Source organism: Perna viridis, chromosome 1, assembly GCF_037379345.1.
Source record: "Perna viridis isolate PV_CMFRI_1.1 ecotype Kerala chromosome 1, ASM3737934v1, whole genome shotgun sequence".
Classification (NCBI taxonomy): Eukaryota; Metazoa; Mollusca; class Bivalvia; order Mytilida; family Mytilidae; genus Perna; species Perna viridis.
This window is the reverse complement of record NC_142445.1, coordinates 46,433,101-46,452,925: the sequence shown is the minus strand read 5'-3', so window position 1 is coordinate 46,452,925 and position 19,825 is coordinate 46,433,101. Positions and strand designations below refer to the sequence as shown.

At 31.0% G+C, this 19,825-nt stretch overlaps 2 protein-coding genes across 4 annotated transcripts; one reads left to right on the top strand and one right to left on the bottom strand.

Moving 5' to 3' along the window:
- Positions 1–586: 586 nt before the first annotated feature.
- On the bottom strand, positions 587–6,730 carry LOC148629033 (mitochondrial import inner membrane translocase subunit Tim17-A-like). The gene is made up of 7 exons (XM_088542791.1): positions 6,645–6,730; positions 5,155–5,254; positions 4,522–4,585; positions 4,132–4,260; positions 3,815–3,850; positions 3,267–3,341; positions 587–1,498 (listed from the first exon to the last, which is right to left on the bottom strand). The coding sequence occupies exons 1-7, from the start codon at positions 6,668–6,670 to the stop codon at positions 1,416–1,418; spliced, it is 513 nt and encodes a 170-aa protein (XP_088398917.1). The 5' UTR covers positions 6,671–6,730; the 3' UTR covers positions 587–1,415.
- Positions 6,731–6,944: 214 nt separating this feature from the next.
- On the top strand, positions 6,945–13,399 carry LOC148629032 (dolichol-phosphate mannosyltransferase subunit 3-like). Of its 3 annotated transcripts, none has more exons than XM_088542755.1 (6): positions 6,945–6,978; positions 8,382–8,426; positions 8,656–8,778; positions 11,637–11,666; positions 12,544–12,621; positions 13,074–13,399. In XM_088542755.1, exons 2-6 carry the CDS (start codon positions 8,424–8,426, stop codon positions 13,128–13,130), a joined length of 291 nt encoding a protein of 96 aa, XP_088398881.1. In that variant the 5' UTR covers positions 6,945–6,978; positions 8,382–8,423; the 3' UTR covers positions 13,131–13,399. The 3 variants fall into 3 exon arrangements, with proteins under 3 accessions (XP_088398881.1, XP_088398862.1, XP_088398872.1); XM_088542736.1 differs by having other exon boundaries at positions 6,946–7,068; XM_088542746.1 differs by lacking the exon at positions 6,945–6,978 and adding an exon at positions 7,031–7,187.
- Positions 13,400–19,825: the final 6,426 nt, after the last annotated feature.

The following is a 19,825-nucleotide window of genomic DNA, read 5'->3' as shown; positions in this document are numbered from 1 at the left end:
TTTTTTTATTAAGTAGTTTTTAATCAATAACATTAAAGATTTTTCCTTAGTGTTTTAGCAAATTTTCTTAGAATTGAGCCTAATTCTAGTATTATTATACACTAAAGTGATGGTGTATGAAAACATAATCCACATGGACATTGGTTCCACAATTGTATTAATTTTTTGTAAATCTTAAATAATGTGGTATATTTTTTCTCTTAAGAAACTTGGATTTTAGCCTTCAAAAATATGGTACTAAAGTAATTAAAATCAATTTTGATTCTGACAGAACAGTTGCTTGAAAATATAGAAGCAGACAGCACAGCACTACAATTATCTGGCTACATGCCTAATCTTGAAATTAAGAATTGTGGATTGATGTGTTATTCTACCTTCCAATACTTTATACCTGGACCTGGTATGTTTTAAAATTATACACAGTCCTAACAAATAGTTTCAGTAAGTCATCCCTTAGTTCACAGATGAGCCTACAGGATTGATTGATAGTTGGGGTTTAACTCCTGAGCAGCCATATTTCAGCTATATCCAGGCAATGAGCCTACAGGAACAAAAAGAGCACAGTCTGCATAAAACAATAATAAAGTTCCAGTTTTTCACCTTTTAATATCAAACAAGTCATATTGATTTACAGACAAAGTCATTAAACAATATAAAACAACAAACATTATCATAAAAAATATTACCATGTATAAATATTTTATCATAATGGTAACATCAGTGGACAAATAAAAACACATACTTCAGGTATGGTATGGTCACACCTTCAATAGTCTATAGGAGGCATACTTGACAGTTGTATAACAATTGCTGCTATTGAAAAATATACTCATTACTATGGTGGCCACATTTTACAGTTGAATTCTTAAGATCTACATCACAGATTAGAAATAAATGAAGTTTGAAGACACCATGCAAACTATAGCTATGGACTCTGGATGTCAGGTAGCTATCATGAAATAATAAATATATCTACAACACATAGAGATGTGAAATTTAAGGTACCCATACCATGTATTTTTTCTACATGATGGCAAATTCAGCTATTAAGTATTCATATAAAATTCTCATTGAAATCTACATTTCCATAAAATATACAGTTAAAGAGAACATTTCTTTACACTAAATTCTTATTTAATGTTAAGTAAAACTATATAGAATTAATCATACAGATTTTGAAAATAATAAAATCTTCCATTCAAAAAAAGCTTTTTTGGAATTCCTCCCTTTAATAAAAGGAAGATTAATGAACAAAAGAATAACTAGTGATGAAATATCACAACAGTAAACCAATGTCTCCATGACAGTTTACAAACTTATTTATCACATAACTAATTCTCCAAAACTTGATGATGACAATAAATGGATGAATGAGTAGCTGGAGATCCAAGAATGTTCTACTTTTCTTGGTCTAGTCACTGATAGCTTTGTTGACCTCCGAATAATGATGACACACCCCCTCCTCCCTGGGGAGCAGGCTCTTCTGGCATAGCATTGGCTACAAAATAAATTGAATACCATTTTATTCAGAGAACTAACACAACATTAACATATTAAAAAATTCATTATTGACTTCAAATGTCTAATCCAGAAGAAGTAATGCTGTCAGGACTAGTTAATGAAAAATTCAATTCCAATGAGCACAAGAGCATTATCAGATCTATAAAGGATTTCATCATGAACAACAATTCTTGTATGAAATTAAACAAAAACAAAAATAAAATGCTTTATCAAGATCCAACTACAGAGGTCAAATCCAGAAATTATGATCAACATTCAAGTTTGATACAGTACTATATTGAGATTGAGATTGTGATTACATGTGAAACAATACAGAAGTGGTAAACACACTTGAATCTTTTCAATTAAACTGAAGACATAAGCATTCAAAATGTAGCTTTAAAAACCCCTATTTACAGACCTTTTCAATCCCATTTCAAAAATGATTCTTGCTTGAAACACTTGAAATCAAACCTCAGTTTTGTGGAATGGAACCTTGAAGAGATCACTACACTTTTACTCAAGCTATTGTCCTTAAACAAGAAATGTCTGTTTTGGCCTTTCAACCCCAACTTTACTTACATATTATATAGCTAAATTTTCAAAAATGCGTTTTTTTTTTTGTTTTTTGTTTTTTTTTTGGGGGGGGTGGGGGGGGGGGGGCAATGATTCCTCAACAGTTGGGACCATAACCCTATAAATAAATAACAACCCTCCTTTTATGGTACGTAAGCTTATTGTAAAATACTATCAAGATCAACCTGCTCATATTTAAGTTATTACACAAAAACCAAGTGCACAAAGGGGACATGAACAAAGACAGTGCCATACTATTATACAACCATATAACTTTTGCAGATTGTATAACAAAAAATCAACTAAGTCTAAAAGAAATGAAATTGTAAATTGTTTAAACAAGACTACTTTACTAGACTTTTTTCAATGACGGTTCTTCATGCCTACAATTAATTTATTTCAATAAAATAATTACACATCATACTACATTAATCTTGTATTTTCATTTTCATTTTTTTAACTGAGAATACCAATACTCAAATTTTAATAAAATAAATCAAGAAGATTTAAATTTAACTAAAATCAATACTTTCTGAATTCATATGAAATCATCTAAAGAAGGATGGTTATTATGAGCATATTCATTTTTGCAGATTCTGTCTGATGTACATTTTCTTAGGCATTCATTTTTTTACCATGAGAACTAATTTGTTCAATGTGTCAGTTTTCCTTTCATCTTTCGTCTACCCCAAACTTGGACTTTTTATGAACAACTCTGCAGATGCTCCTAGAAAAGCAGAGGATGCTTAACATACTGGTGCACCTGGTCCATGCTCCCAGTTTTAGTGGAGCCCGAGTTGCTTGTCTACTTTTATTTCTTTGTATGTATTATTTTGGTTATTCTATGTTCTTTGTTAGTTGTGTCTGTTTTCCATGCCTGGTCATTGTCCCTGGATTGCATTCTTTTGATTTCCACTAGAACCTTGGTTCCCTTAATTACTCTTTTAAAGAATTATGAGCTTTTAGAGTAGTGGAACTAGAAAGCTGTGAGCAAAGCCCACTAATACATACCCAACACTCCCCACCACAGTAACCATAAGGTCCAAATATAAACGAAAATCACAAAACAAGAAGTTCATGTAACTTAATAAAATATTGTGGGAACTATTTCAAAAACAAATTTACAGGAAATGATGTTGCATTCATTTGGATCATCCAAATGCTGCTTATTTTTTCAACATAAAACTAACCTGCGTTAAATTGTTCAGCTGAAAATCTTGTAAATAATATTCCTATACCCTCTATCATAGCTAACAGTACACCACCTAAAATAGAAGTCAAATAACTTATCATCTGAGTAATGAAAGGCTCTAGCACAGTTAAAACTGTCAAGAAGCTGGAAACAAATTAATTTTGACAGAAAAGTTCAGTACTGTATTTGAATTTCCAATTTTGGTTCAACTGCCTTGTTTTGAAGATTAATTAACTCTGTATCAATCAGGGATAATTTTATGAGGCCAATAAACAAAGTGGAAATTGGCAAAATCGGAAGTAAATATACAATAAAAAAAGAATTGTAACAGTAAAATCCGGACTTGAAATAGCAGAAATCCGCTAAAAAACGGAAGAAAATCATCCCTGATCATTTGAGGAGTCTTAGACATGCTATTTTTACACTGATTGTAGTTAAACTATCTGAATATAAAATCTAAATAGACTACAATTAAGATAAAAGTAATAAAATTCAGGGAATTTTGATTCATAACATCATATAAATGCATTTATTATGTAAGCATACCTAGAACAGCAGATCCAATCATGGCACCAGTCCCATCTGAAACAGAGATCACACCTATCATTAAGAAGTGTAAGAGTAATTTGAGAATTAAGTGATTAATGTTGTTTCACAAATGTACTACATTTGCTCTGAAATGAAATAACCACTTTTGGATACCATGCTTAGATATTCCTTGATTTGGGACAGAAGCTTCATCTCAGTTTCTCAATTTCATTTCCAAAATTTTGTAGACAGTCTATTAAACTTTTACTTAAATAATCTTAAATCATTCAATTGCACCAGTTGATCTTCCTTACATCATAAAAAAATAGACTTACGTCTCACTGACAGTACAGCTCCGGTTAAGGCTCCACTAGTTATTGAATTCCAGGGATCTTCTTTTTTTCTTATATAAACTAAAGAACAGTCAATAGCTGAAAACAAACCTCCCCATACTGCAAAATTGCCTACAAAAAGAAATAAGTCAACTGCATATTAGGAATCTTCTATTCAGTCTTGACCTTAGAATAAAATAATATTTTGCCTTTCACAAAGCACTCATAATCTTTTGTAAAAATTTATTCATTTATTTTGCACCACCTTAAAAAAAACAAGTGAACAAGGTAAAGGTTTCACTTACATGTATTACAGTCAATATAACAATTTAGGGTGTGAATTAACGTAATGCTACTTCCACATAGTTAATGCATGTATTGACAATCCATTACCTCCTGTTATTGGTGCTCTTTGTCTTAATGTCATATAACTACCAATTAAACGTCTGTAAGCACCCTGGAAAAAAAATAAAATCTCAACATCTTGTAAAATTGTAAGGCATAATATAGAATTCTTAAACAAACTTTCTATTTATGATTCTTATAATTATTCTAAAGTACATGATATACCCTTCCGTTTCTGGTGTTTTAAATCAAATAACTTTGAAAAAAATGAATACAACAGAGAGCAGCTGTTTATGATGGCAAACACTGCGCCACAATTTTTTTAAAACCTGCAGATACATTTTACAGTCAATATGTAGTGGGACAAAGGGTAGATAGTAGTGTTTATCATGAATTTTCAGACAAACAGACAATGGAAGGCAATAAAATATCAAGTATCTCTTCCAGTTCAACAAATCCATGGTTTTACAATCAAAATATGAGAAAAAATGTAGTTGATGATAGATTAATGGCAATTGGAAGCCCAAAATACAGTGTTCCAACTATGTTTCCCTTTGAAAAAATATTCACTTTGAATAACAGTATATTTAATTCATCCTTATTTCATTTTCAGAAATACATCTTACCTCTTGATTTTTTTCATCTTAGATATAAGTACTTTTTAGTGTTAAACATTCATACCTTTGGAGCATTTCTCCAGCCTTTGATTCCATGAAATACACCACCTCCAATAGCTCCCATTGAAAATGCACCACCACAATCATCAACTATCCTCCAGGGGCTTTAAAGTAGGAATGCATTAGATAGTGAAAATAAATGTCAAGTTATAAGACTAATCAGACAATCTGTTTACGTCGAATGGTTCAATTTTTTCTGGTTGAATACCAATTAAGCAGTTTTCTTGCATGTCACACTTACAGTACCTATATGTAGTTCAATTCCAAATGCATTTTTCTGTATTCTGATGCAAGATTCATCGCAAAAGTTATATTTTTTATTGCAGTTCTGATCATTTTACTTGAGAGACACTGCTTTGTTGACATTTTGAATTGTTTTACTTGAAATTGCATGACACGAGAGTGGAACAGTAGCAGACACATAATTTCCCCTGGAATGATTTGGAATTCTAACAGATTACAGTCGTACAAAACAGGTTTACTACATTTTTCATGGCATCTTATCAACTATCATTTATTTTTCAAAGCCACTTTTTTTTTCATTTCATAGAATACACATTTTTGTACTGGTCATACAATATTTTAGAATGCCCAGCCAAACGTAAATTTTTTCTGCTGTCATATTTGAAATTTTTGCCTCTAGGTTTGCTCGCCATGTCTGTTCGTTTTCAGTCAGTTGGCTTAACTGAAATTTGATGATTGTGCCCCTGCACACCTCCTGAAATTTCATTAAATTGTTTTTGCCTGTGTTAGCTTCTCGTGTTTATTACAAAGTGGTCAAGGCCATTGGTGCTTTTAAATGCAGATACTGAACTGAAAAAAATTCAGAAATTCGGAGATTGACCTACAGAATAATGTGCGCCCGTTGGGCCCACATGCCGCTCTTTTTGTGTGCCATGCATAAAATATGCGTGCCAATGACGCAAGGGCCAGGTCTGGAATGAACACTGTTGACATGATTAAAAATAATTATCCACCTAACATTTGTTATATAAACCAATTAAACAATAATTAAACTTCTTGAAGAGTTGCAAATGACAACAGAAATGTAGACGAAACAACACAAGGCAAAGTTGTTTATAGCCTATTATATACAAAACAACCTGAGTCAAACTCGTCTATATCACATAATTTTAAAAAATGAAATGATTTTACCTACCCTGGTTTTTTTTAATCAATGACAATGGGAAAAAAAACAGATATTTTTTTGTGGCCTTAACTGAGTTATCACTGTTGAACATCTAGATGCTAAAAAAATAAGCTCTTTACTAGTTGCATATTATTTTTTGTTTTAGTTGAGGGCACTAGAAAAAGTAAGTTATCAATCTTAATAAAGGACGCAATTTCTTATGCAACAGAGTTAACACGCATGGCATGTTTACATGTGAACCAGGTGAAGTAGAGATGTGAGGAAGCGGAAATTTGGTACAATTTAGTCTAACATGTGAGTTTGTGATAAATGCTAAACAACTTTCAGTTAAAGTTTGTTTTTACCAAGGGTCCCTGGCATATTCGTCCATCGCCTTTGACTTTCGTCACGTTTTTTTTGTCCACCGGAAGTAAAAGGTCATCTCAAAATTATACTTAGCAGAATAACATCAATATCTGGACTTCTAAAACAACTACACATAAATCGAAAATTGGTGTGATTCTAAACTAAAGACCCGATTAATGAAAATTAAATTAATAATATAGAAATCAGAACTAATGGAATCGCTGTTCAGGAAATTAAAGAGAAGTTTTATTTATTGCCCGTAGTGAAATATAAAAGTGACGAGTGATTAGGGACGAAATGATTTAAGAGCTCTTCAGAGGCCTATCATGACAGGTATATTCAGCTGACGAAATCGAAATGTGTAACGTGTAGTATACTGACTACTGTATTCAACTTTGTAGAGAAGCTCTAGGCAATTTATTAGTGCGTTAATTTTCCACCCAATCTATTGATTCTAAACTTACAATATGCCGACCTTTTAAACATTTATACTACTAGAAGTAGGATATTTCCAAGTCTTAACAGCATATTTTATTTTTACGGTACAGTTTTATACAAAATGTGCATCTTTTCCGGTTGTATAATGGGTCCCACTGTATCACGGTATTGCTAAAACTAGAATATGGAGCAAAGCACATTTTCAGTATTTGCTGTGCTTAAAATTGGTGCCATGTATGTCAGAATTTCCTTTGACCCTGCAACCCTCCTCTTTTTAATTTGCTAATATTGTTAGCAACGTCTTGCTGCTGATCGGTGCTTTAAAACCATCAATTCTGGCTTCATACAAGATCAAAATGTACCTCTTAAATATCATATACATGTGTTCTAGGTGTGTTTTTTGCTTGTATGAGAGCGGGAAATTTACATTTAAGATGAAATGATCAGTTAGCATTGAATTTAGTGTTGATATTACTCTGTCGCCAATTCAAACACAGGGGTACGTTATAATTGACTATATAGGTCATAAACATTATCAGGGCCCCAAGATGGATATATATATATAGCCATTGCCAGTTGTTTAATCTGGTTCCCTGGTCAATATCATAAGCAACCCAAGATCGCTAAAAATTTCAGAGAAACTTGTGGAATGAAAACATTTCCTACACTTCCTGGTAACCAGTTGTTTTTGATTTTGATCATTCGGTGATCACGGTTATGAAAAAGTAATAAATTATCATGTCAAGGAAACCAAGATCCTAGAGGAAGTAACCCGATTTAAGAGCATATCGCAGTCGTGCCATTTCAGGTATTGAAAGCAAGCCAAAATCAGTGGCATAGAATATTTGATGATGAATGAGCCACTTCAGTCTGATTTTATTTTGATATTGATATGTCAGGTTGGTTCAGAACTCTCTGTATAAATTGTGATATACCTTTGTCCATCTTTGTGTCTGCCTGTAATTCACATCTTACAATTACTAATGTACTCAAATACTTTTCTACAAATTATTATGATATACTTTTGGATGTCATTTGTTGCATATTGAGATAGACTACTTTTGCGGTAATTTCATTATTGGTCTAGCATGTTAGATGTACTATGTAGTTCCAGAATATTCTAATAGATTAGTGCTCTCAATGACTCAATCACTATTGATCTTAGATATTCATATGTGAAATATTATTATGATGTAAGACACTGTTCAGTTTTCCAATATTAAGCAATATTAAGATGCCATTCTAAAATTTCTTTGTTCATTACCTAGAGATTGTATTGTTCTGATTTGTTGTTTCAGGGGATGCATTTTCTCACTATCTGAATTGATATAAAAATAAAAATGGTAAGTTTAGATTAGTATAGGTGATTGTTGGTTAAGCAGATGTTTTGATTCATTTCTGCAGCTTGGTATTTGTAAGTCATTTTACCTTTATATTTTTTGTTGATTAACATTTTCTTTTCTGAGGTAAAAATATATCTGGATTAGAAAGTTAACATAAAAATTTCTCAAGCACGATAGGATAAGGTCATGCAATGTCAAATTTAATTGAAAATAATTTATTTATTTTCAGATTCCAAAACTATTTCAGTGGCTGCTTGGCATAGGAACTTTCTTGAGTGTATGGTTGGCTATAGTTTGTGAATACATTAATATTCAGTCATCAAGTTCATTCAAATCTCTCATTATTTATCCTGTGAGTATTTTTATCTTTATTGTAATAATGTGGGGAAATATATAAAATTATCATGCAACTAAATTGAATACCAGTAATACAAACAATGAAAAGCAACATTATTTCATCTGATTTCCTGTTTTACTCTTTTAAAAAAGAATGATTATCTAAATGTTTGGACCACAAAAATAAAACCAAAATCATTTACTATTTGTACAGTTCTTTATTCCTCATAAATATAAACTTCAATTATAAATGTACAACAACTATATGATTCTCTGCAAATAACAAAATAGACTTGTTTAAAGGTTTAAGGATTATTATAAATTAAACTATTAAGTTACATCTTTGCAAAACTCTTATATTCAAATTATTGTATAATAAATGCTTAACATAATGTAAACATGAATCTTACTGAGTTATAATCTCTCTTACATAAATGATGTGGTCCAAAAACAATTTCAAAGGAGTGGAGCTTTGCACATACATATACAATATAGGTACATTGTCGAAAATTATTGAAGGTATGTGATGAGGCGACGGAATGGGTAGGAAATGCGAGGCTCCGCCAAGCTATTTTCCACGTTCCAAGCCGAATACACTTATCTTCAATAATTTTCGACAATGTACCTATATTGTTTTCATCCTGTTATATTAATAGTTTTGTGCGTGTGTACATTTTTAAAATAAAATTTTAAAATGCATATCCCCTGAGGAGCCCCGATTGTTAAACCCGAAGACAAAAAGTAATACGCATGGCGCATGACTCAGTAAACATTGAAATTCAATCCGCATAATTTGTCAAAGCTGTTTGAAGAAAATAAGCAATGTATCAAAATTTATTTAATTCCAAGAGACAAATAAGTAAAATGAACAATAAATACAAATATTTTGAATGTTGTAAAGTGGATTTTAAGAACATTAAAGTTTTGAATTTCGCGAGGAAGGTGGAAGCTGACTTGTTTCTGTTTGGTATATGGCAGTAGAGTTCAGAGGTGAAATTTGTGCACTAGTTTCTTTGGGATTTGAAATATTTGTTTGAGATTTTTGAAGAAGAGGAGGCAGTTGTATGGGCAGATCTATAATGTAGTGTTCCTCTGATTCATTATCTTGGGGTTTAGGCAGTAATAAATCCAAGACCAGTTTCCAGGTCATTTGTCTCTTCAAGAGTTTTATCATATTGTAATGCTTCAATTTCTTTAAGTGGGGACCAATTTATGTTAAATTGTGACGGACACTCTGGCTCCGAGTCCGACTTGACTGAAATGACAGGGGAAGTCGTCTGCAAACTGCTAATGAACCAAATCTGAACAAGATTTGGGATTTGCCATATATACGACGGTGAAAAAAATACAAACAAAATCATTATTTGGTTTACATAAATCTTTTATTTTATTCAGGTGAAAACAAAACAAAACAGCAAAAAAAAGATTAACTGGATACGCAATCGCAATTTGTTTATATCGTATCTATGGTGGTGGCCATGATTAATTTTCGCATACCAGAAAAAAGTAGTTCCGCTGATCACGGGTGTGGGAGGAGCCAGAAAGTCGATAACCTGCTAATATACGAATGCAGCAAAAAAATAACCGTGTATCTTTATTCTTTTAACAAATAACCTCATTGCAGGATAAAATAAAACATCATAAAGTAGGCAACATTACTGTGTGGTAAAACAGATGGCACAGAAAGATTCAGACATTTGCACCTTAATAACGTAGTAACAAAATAACCTTATGAAGCCTTACAGTACATTGTGTATTGCAAACATGAACTGACAAATTATGACAATATATAAGATTAAATTATTATTTGTGGAAATAAAAAACATTGTTAAATTTAAGGACACTAAGTATGTAAATAAAAGGCATTTTGAAAAAAATTATCAAATATTTTAAACACAGTGAAACTTGTTTCAATAGAATCTTAGACCAAAAAAAAATGTTCAGTTTACTAAAATTCAAAATACATTAAAATTGATAGAAATGGACTTTAAAAAGTGTCTGGTTTAGACAGGTTTTGGGATTATTCAGGGTTCAGTTTAGACAGGTTTTGGGATTATTCAGGGTCCAGTTCAGATATGTTTCCTTGTACTTATGTTAAAAACAAATTTTACTTAAGTTCCATAAATTTTTCTTATGTAAAAAATTGTGTGTTTTGAAATGCTCTTACAACAAATTAATAGTAGTAATTAATTATTAGTAGTGTTTTAACTTCTTGCGAAATTGTAACTTCTAGGTATATTCTATGTGCATCATTTTCATGTATTTATTATATGTATTTTTTGTACTTACGTTATTTTGGCTGTTTGTGATCAAAGATTTCATTCCTTCTGTTCATTCATTTATTGGTATTCCAAGGCCTATACAATTCTGTGTTTTGCAGTGTTATATTTTTTTTAACGTTTTGCTTTCTGAAATTAAACTTAAGTTGAGTGCACTGTGCTATAAGTTTATGGAAATGCTGAACGAGCTGTACTATGCCAGTAAGCATTGTGCTATGGCAGTTGGCACTGTTCTATCACTGAGCATTGTGCTACGGCAGTGGGCACTGTTCTGTCAGTAAGCATTGTACTATGGCAGTGGACACTGTTCTATCAGTGAACATTGTGCTATTGCAGTGGGCACTGTTCTATCAGTGAGCATTGTGCTATGGCAGTAAGCATTATGCTACATCACTGAACATAGCAAAAACAGATAGCTGTGTAACATTTTATTACATTTCCTCACATCTGCTGAGTATGCTAGTCCTCCATAGAATATTATACTTGCCCAAATACACCTCACAAGTAAAAATGACATTTTGTTAATTTTGAAGTATAGATGCAGTGTGTAATCATTTATTCAATTGTTTCAATGATACACATTTTTTTTTTGCAGCTGCCCCTTATTGCCATTTTTTTATTTGGGGTAAGTTTTACGTAGAAAAGTTCTGAAAGCAATTCATAATTTATTAGTTTTTGAGTGGATTGCTTTATTTAATACAACAATAAATTCCTTTAAGATTAAAAATATACTTGCATACATATATATAGATATAGAGTTTAAATTACATTGACAAAATATTTCGTTTAAAATGACATCATATGGATATAGGAATATGTAACAACTGGCCCATTACCTCTAACAAACTTTGTGTTGGATAAAAAGTATCGGTAGTACTGGACAGACACTTAATTCCAACCGATACTTGGATGTTATGCAAGAATATCAGTTACATTAATTACTCAGAGTAAAGTGTATTAGAGACTTTTAAATTTTTGGAATGCTTGACAAATAGATGGATAAAATAAAATTTATACTCAGAGAATTATTTTAGATGCAAACCAAGTGCCAGTTTCAAGGATTATTTTGGTGTTCCAGAGGACATTTAGGCATTACCTCAGGGTTTAGTGATTCACAAAAAAATGAATCACACTTAGTCCACCGTATTTCAAATGGAGTGCCCTAGGTGTATACCGATCAATTTGAGTGGTCCATTGTATCCAAATGTTTGATATGGTCCAAAAATGTCAGTACAACAATGTTTGGAACCCTATCAAATCAATAATTGAAGGTCTTTGGCCAACTACTCCAATCATGGACCAATGCAAAATTAAAATTTGTATTATTTTTCATTAAATGATTCAAATAATTTTTAAGTAAAAGGATGACTGAGTTCAGTAATATTCATTCATCCCTCTACAATACAAATTGATTTACGCACTTTTCCTTAAAGTATTTAAGAGTAAGATATCAGTTTCATATAGACTCAGCAAATACAGTTCAACGTACATTTTGTTTTCAGTTATACTCTCTGGCAGTCATTGTGTATCGAGTTTCCATATTTAATAATTGTGAGGAAGCTGCAGAAGAGTTGAAACAAGTATGTGTTGATTATATGGTTGTCAGTGATGTGTTCTGTGATTCCATTTTCCCATTTTGGTATTGGAAAGTTGTTTATTTTGTTCCACTTTCCCTTTGGCAAGTAGAAAACTTGAAGTTCTGAAAGGATTTGTAAAATTTGAAGTGTTTTCTTGGAAACCTAAAATTTAACAATTTCACACTTTTAATAATAGTTTAAAAAGTTTTTTTTTAGAATCTGTGGAATTCTTCAAATGATATATCCTAAGTAGCATGAAATTGCTTATACATTAACTTAATTGAAAGCTTTTCACTTTGGACAATTGTTTTTTTAGATTTAACCATGGTTAAAAATAAGTTTTTAAAATAGATACCTAAAGCACTGATAAGCTTAGAAACTTTTTAGATGAGTATTACACTTGTATCTGTAACATTGTTTTTTTTTTATTTGATAATTTCTTATTTCTTTTTAAGCAAATAATGGAGGCCAAAGCTGATCTAAAGAAGAAAGGTTTAATATTTAATAGCTGATTGTTTACAAATCAAGCCCCTCTGTACTGTGAATGTGAGGCTGTGAATGGTAGTGGTATTTGATTTGGATCTGACATTTTTCATCAATACTGTGGTATAAAGATAGCAGTCTGTGTCATGTTATTCATACTTATAATTCTTTGATTATAACATTATGTATTAATTGTTGATCAATTTTCATATGATTATTCAAGTCATGAAATTCCCTGCAAGGAATATTTTTAGTACATATTTAAATCAATGTATCACATAAAACCATGTAATCTAGACTTTTCTGTTACTCATTTAGTTGATGCCCTTATTCAAAATATTGGCAAAAAATACTGAAGCATGAACCATGGGACAATTCAAATACATCATCATTTAAAGACAGCAAACTAATCAATGACGATCTACAAATATAGCAAATCAAGAACTGAGAAAGGACTATGCTTCATATTTTGTTCTTTCAATGTTTTCCATTTTGAAATAACAGAACAATAACTTTTATTCGACATTCAATGACTTAGTATGGCTCTTTGTTGGTGTTCATCATTTATTAGCACATTGTATCTTTGTCTTAAAAACTTAAGTTGGCAATATTTTTCTCAGTTTCTTCTAGACAGAATGGTTTTTATATATGATATGTTAGTAAAATCATACGGTGTAATAACAGTTGGGGAAAGTCCAGGAACAAGACCTAGCAATATGCAGTGTTATAACATAAACAACATTTTGTGTTCAAACAAAATGTTAAGTATGAGAGTATGGGTTTAAATGATTGGATTGGATTGATTTTTTTTTTGTTTTTTTTTGTTTTTACTTTTTTTTACTTGAAATGGTTAGGAATTAGGTATTGGTGGCCAAATATGGTCAGTTAATTATACTAAAGTTATTGTCCAGTCACAGATGGTTATATATGACAACTATAATGACATCAGCATGATACCATTATATGATAGGATTTTTTTTTGTGGTCAGGTAAAAGCCCTTGCATACAAAATTTTCCCATAGAAAAATGCCAATGATTCTAGAATGGTACATTCAAGGGGTTCAATAATGAAACTCAATGGTATATGTGACCCAAATATTTCATAATATTTTGTCTAGCAATACTAAAAAAAATAACTGTAAAACACGTTTTGGCAAAATATGTGTTTTAAAAAAAATCAATATTATAGGGGCCAAAGGGGCCTCACCCCAAAAAATCTGCATTTTTATTTTTTGTCTGATTTTAAAATTTTTTATTGGATTCCGTATGAAAATCCTTTCCTGCATTTTTTTTATCAGATTAACATCTTTTGTTTTTTGTTTTTTTTTTTGTTACAGGTACTGAAGACAAAGGTCTCTGATTAGCTCCTCTAAAGCAGAACTTTTTTCACCTTTAATTAAATTCCAAATTTTGTATTTTATCATGTTCAAAGCAGTTATGCCTGTAATGAACTGTAAGTCCCTTTGCTTAAGTGTGTCAAAAACAAATATTGTGTCCATAAACAGAGTTCAAATGCTTTGCTCCAAGAAGCTCTTTACTTGAATATTATTTAGTGGATCTTAAAAAAAAATTTTAAAAGGTTTCGTGGGGAAGTTGGTATAGTAATTAGGGGCCAAAACCAGAATTTGTTAAGTTACAAAACATAATTGTAAGTGTATGGATCTTTGAAATCTATGACATATAATGAAGGTATTGATTTGTAGCCCAAACAAACTGTTTAGGACAAGGCTGAAAAGATCCATTCACTTAGTCAAGTTATTACCCAGACAACAAGAAAGAACTTGTTTCTGGCCTCAAATTCCTAAGCAGTTAAAGTCAGAACCTTTTGAGTAGAGCACCTCATACAATTTCAACAAGATCCATCCACTGGTAGTAAAAATAAAAAAAAAATTCCTAAGTTGTACAGTTAGCAGGAAGTAGAGAAGTAAGAAACCTGGGAAGGGGAGACATGGTACAAGTAATCATGCAAAAGCAATATACCAAATATCTAAGAATTCCCTCGAATAGAAGATGAAAAATCTGTTACAGAAAAGTGTAAAAGGACAAGGTAATTGTATTGTAGACCCTTCTCTAATGACTGGGAGTGTAATTTGTGGCCATATCAAAATGATCACCATGACCATTCTATATGGTGTCGAGATCAACCCAATGAAAAATTCAATTTAATAAAGGAGGGTCACAGTTACATGGACTTTTGTTTCTCTTGTAGTCATGGAGTTTTAAACTGAATTGTAATTGGACATGATGAATAGTTTTTCACCCTGCATCACCTAAAATGAAAGCAGGTCTAGTAACTGCTGCACTCTGTCTGATTGTCTGTCATGCTTACGGGGTACCTATTTAACTGAAAAACTATTAAATTAAATTCAAACTTTGCACAGTTTTTAACACATTGAAGATCTGGACCTCCATCATGAAGAAATTCGGCAAATATTTAGTTTAACTTGGCCCTTTTTTTCAGCAGTATGTACTTACGAGATTTTAGTGTATCCAAACTAACTTGCTAAGTGTTTATGCATATATTTGAAGATATATTTGTGCTGAAAAAAATATATACTGTAATGGTGTTACACTGTCCATTGATATTATGGATTTTGACTCTAAGTGAATACCAAGAGGACGCTTGTAACCAAATCTGGTTACATTTTATGTATTGTTTTTAATAAAAACCTCGAACCACATACGACAATGATGGATGTAAAATGATGGCAAAGGCTTGTCTCTCATAAGTATCAAATTTTAGTAGATGACAAAATTACCATACGTAAAACATTTTATTTTTCTAAAACTATGGTCTAATTAAATGATATTCTATGTTCTAAATTTTGGTTAATATATAGCTTTAATAAATTTTTACACATTTACTTACATTTAACATTTATCACATCAGAAATAGAATCTTTAGAAAGGGGACAAATATAACAAAAAAAATAATCCACAACAAAAACAAGCAACATCAGTCACTACAATAATAAATGCTTATATATTGTACTTAAAAGACAAAAACATGGTGCCTTGCTGATGATAAAATGTAACAAAATATTTACAAAATGGTCAGAAATATGATGGATTATATATATATATAGTAACAAAAAAAATGTATTGGTGAAATCAAAAACAAGAAGTCAGTTGTCAGACTATGTACAAAAGGATTGCATTAGTTATGATGTGTGATTGTTAAATAGTGATATTAAAAATAGTAAAATATAATAAAGTATTAAAATGAAGTAGAAAAATAAGAAATATTTTCAGAGAAAATGCACCGTACAAGCAATAAAAATTCCAAAATTCAATTATCTTTGTTCATCAAACTTTTTCTTCCGGATTTTTTTTGCCAACCAGACAAGCAAAATATTGAAAAAGAAATAAAACACACACAATCGAACATGCATCTGGATAGGATTTACGTGATATCGTCTGGTTCCTAATGATATGCTATTTGAATCATTTGGATTTTGTGGACCAACATATAGCGGGGGGAACTGCTGCCTTTAAATTGCAGCTGATCAATAAATAAACAACCGTAATGAAATGTTTACAACCAACAATAAATGGAAAATATACAATGATGAATGTATCATGTGATATAATATGACACTTTATGGCACAAAGTTTAAGCACAACTTTTCAAATAGATGTCATGGACAATTCTATTTACAAATGCATTTTACATTAGTACCAAATTTTATATGCATGTAATATTTAGATCTTAACACGGCTCATACACAAAATAGTGACAGGCATGGACATTGCAATATATATAGTTATCATTATTACTTCAACATGCCTGGCATCAAAATATCACAAATGTCATTCCTCTTTTATCAACTTCACATTTAATGGTTTAAAACAATAACATCTTGCAAGTTATTACAGACTATAACACTAACAGCTTCAATGATACTTATGAAACTAATTTGGGCCTAAAGTCTATCATTGAAAATACTGCTTAACTCATTAGAAAAATATAAAAAATAGGATCAACTGTTACAGTACAAGAAAAAAGAGACTTGTGTATTACCAGCGACAACAAGTATTTGTGGAAGGAAGTAGGGTGAAAATTAGACAAAGAAACTCATGCAATGGCTTTTTGAAATAAAAGTACCATAAAAATATCTTTAGCATAGTTTACAGTTGGTACCCCTTATTATCAAAGTCCCATTTAAGAATTTCTTCTTCTATGAATTTTCCCCCAAACCTCCACCATTTCAAAAAGGGAAATAAATCACAAAAAAAGTAAACAATGAAGGTTCATATGAACAAATAATAGTTCTTTCACAGCATTTTATACTTTCAAAACACCCATGACGCACAGTTTACATTGTCTGACAATAAAGCTCATGCAAGTATTTGGGGAAACCATGCAATGTATTAAAAATCAACTAAATAATTGTGTATCGAGCTCCAAACAATCAAAAATATTTCCCTGAGAACATTTTCTATACAGCACAAGTACAAACAATACTATGAAGTGTTTCCTTAAAACATTAAAGATATTTTTGACGACAGATTCTTAGGTTTTTATGTTCTTAAAAATATTGTTAGAAAATGTTCCAAGTGGTTTTAGCCTATTCCAGCACACAAGATATAAATAACAATAAATATTTCACACCTATTCTAGCTATTTACAAAGGCAAACATTCTATATAAAAGTTTGCAGTATTGCCCCTTTGAATAACTTGCACTAACAGCTTTTTATAATTTTTTTATTCTGAACTGGTAACTAACTAAATATAAATTTTAACATATAACAACTGTATTGCCCTTATTTGTTGCCACAAAAATCTGACCGACATATCAATTGTGTATAACAAGATACCTGATAAATAATTCTTCAAACATTTTCTTAGTATTTGTAGAATTGTGAATTTGTATGAGATAGAAAATGAGTAGCAAATGGAATGAAGTTCCTGACAAGTTGATTTTTTATCAAATGAACAATCACTTTTACTGGTTATTTTATCAAACTTGACCACCAGATCCTCGTAAGTTTATGACAAAAAAATGTCAAACAAATGAGCAGATTTTTTCTCAATTAAAAACAGTGAATGACCAAGAATTATTGTTAGCATTGCTAAAAAAAGAAATACCTCCTACACCCCCTTGAAATTTACATACAGACACACACAATTTTTCAAGAGTTTTACTTAAGTACATTTTTTAAATATAAACCAAAAACATATTAAAATCTTAAGTTTAATAAAAAGGTGTACAAGTATAAATGTTTGCCAGGTACAGAATGGATAGTTCACTGGAGTCCATGTCAAAGTTAAGATCTTTAATCTTTTAACTTTATAGTTATACAAAATATCTTGAAATAACCCACGAGTAGGAGGGGAAAAAACAAGAAAAAAAAATCAATCAATATAATTTTGAATTGCACATGATTGTTATCTTGAAAAGGTTTGTGTTTGAAAAACAATGTGCAACAATTTACTATATCACCAACAATAGCTTAAATGTAGATTCTATGCAGTTACGAACTTAAGTTACAATTTTCTGCATAAAAACTTTTCTGTATAAATAACTAGGTCTAAGCAGATTTTTTTTCTTTTTAATTAACATTTTCAATTTTTTTCACAATTAGGCAAAATTTTGGGAGTGGGGATTGAAAAAACCAAAAATAAAAGGACTTATTAGTCTCACAACTCAGAAACAAAAAGTCGAAATAGAATTAAAAACAGAGGAGCTTTTTTCCATGATGACAAGTATTAAAATCCCTCTAATTTCTTTTTTTGTTATTGCACAAAATATAAAAAATGTACTACTCTGCTTATAGGAATTTCACCAACACTTTGGTTCATTCATAGAAATGTTTTTGTTCAAATAAGATAAAAGCTGTTTTTGGGAGGGGCAAAAGTAGGCTAATAACCTAAGTAGTGGTCACCAATTATTAAATATCTTAATCTAATAGAAAAATACTTTAAGTTGTACATAAAAATGTTTCAATAAAAGATATAAAAATGTGTATGTTTGTATGAAATAAACCGTTGCAAAACAAACAGGTGCATGGTATAAAATCAACAACCAGTAAATAAAATAATAAGCCACAGTTAATTCAGACATACTATACTAAACAAAACAAAAAAAAATTTTGTTGTTTAAAGTAGCTTTGTTTTACATCAAGAGGACATTTTTAAGCAATTCACAGACCCAGAATTGCTTTTACATTCAATGTGTCCCACTTAACAGTATTCTAGGATTTTTCAGAAATTGAGGTTTCCTCTGGAACTTTCCCACAGTCAATGACTGCTTTCCTAACAAAACAAATCCTTACAGCATGTGAAGTTTTCAACTTGCCACAGGAAAGTGTAACTAGGTACCTAACTTTCCCTGACCCAAATTTCACTTGCCCCAGGTAACAGGAAATAGGAATCCTAGAACACTGCTTAAGGAAGTAGACCTAGGGTAAGGGATATAACTCTTGAAATCAGTGATTCATTTGTATCATATTCAATTTCACCAAAGCCTATCAAGCTTTCATTTGAAACACAATGAAATCAATCCAAGTTACTTTGATGCTTTCATTAGATTGATGCCAAATGCTAAATACAAAAAAAAATTTCAATGATTTGTAAGAGTTGTACCCCTTACCCTAGGTCTACCTCCTTATGGCAGATAATACCCAACACAATCCATGGATATAATTTCTTCATTTTGCTTAACTTTACTTTCTCCATTTGATATTAAATCTACTTTTGAAAAAGAAATAATAGTACAAAGG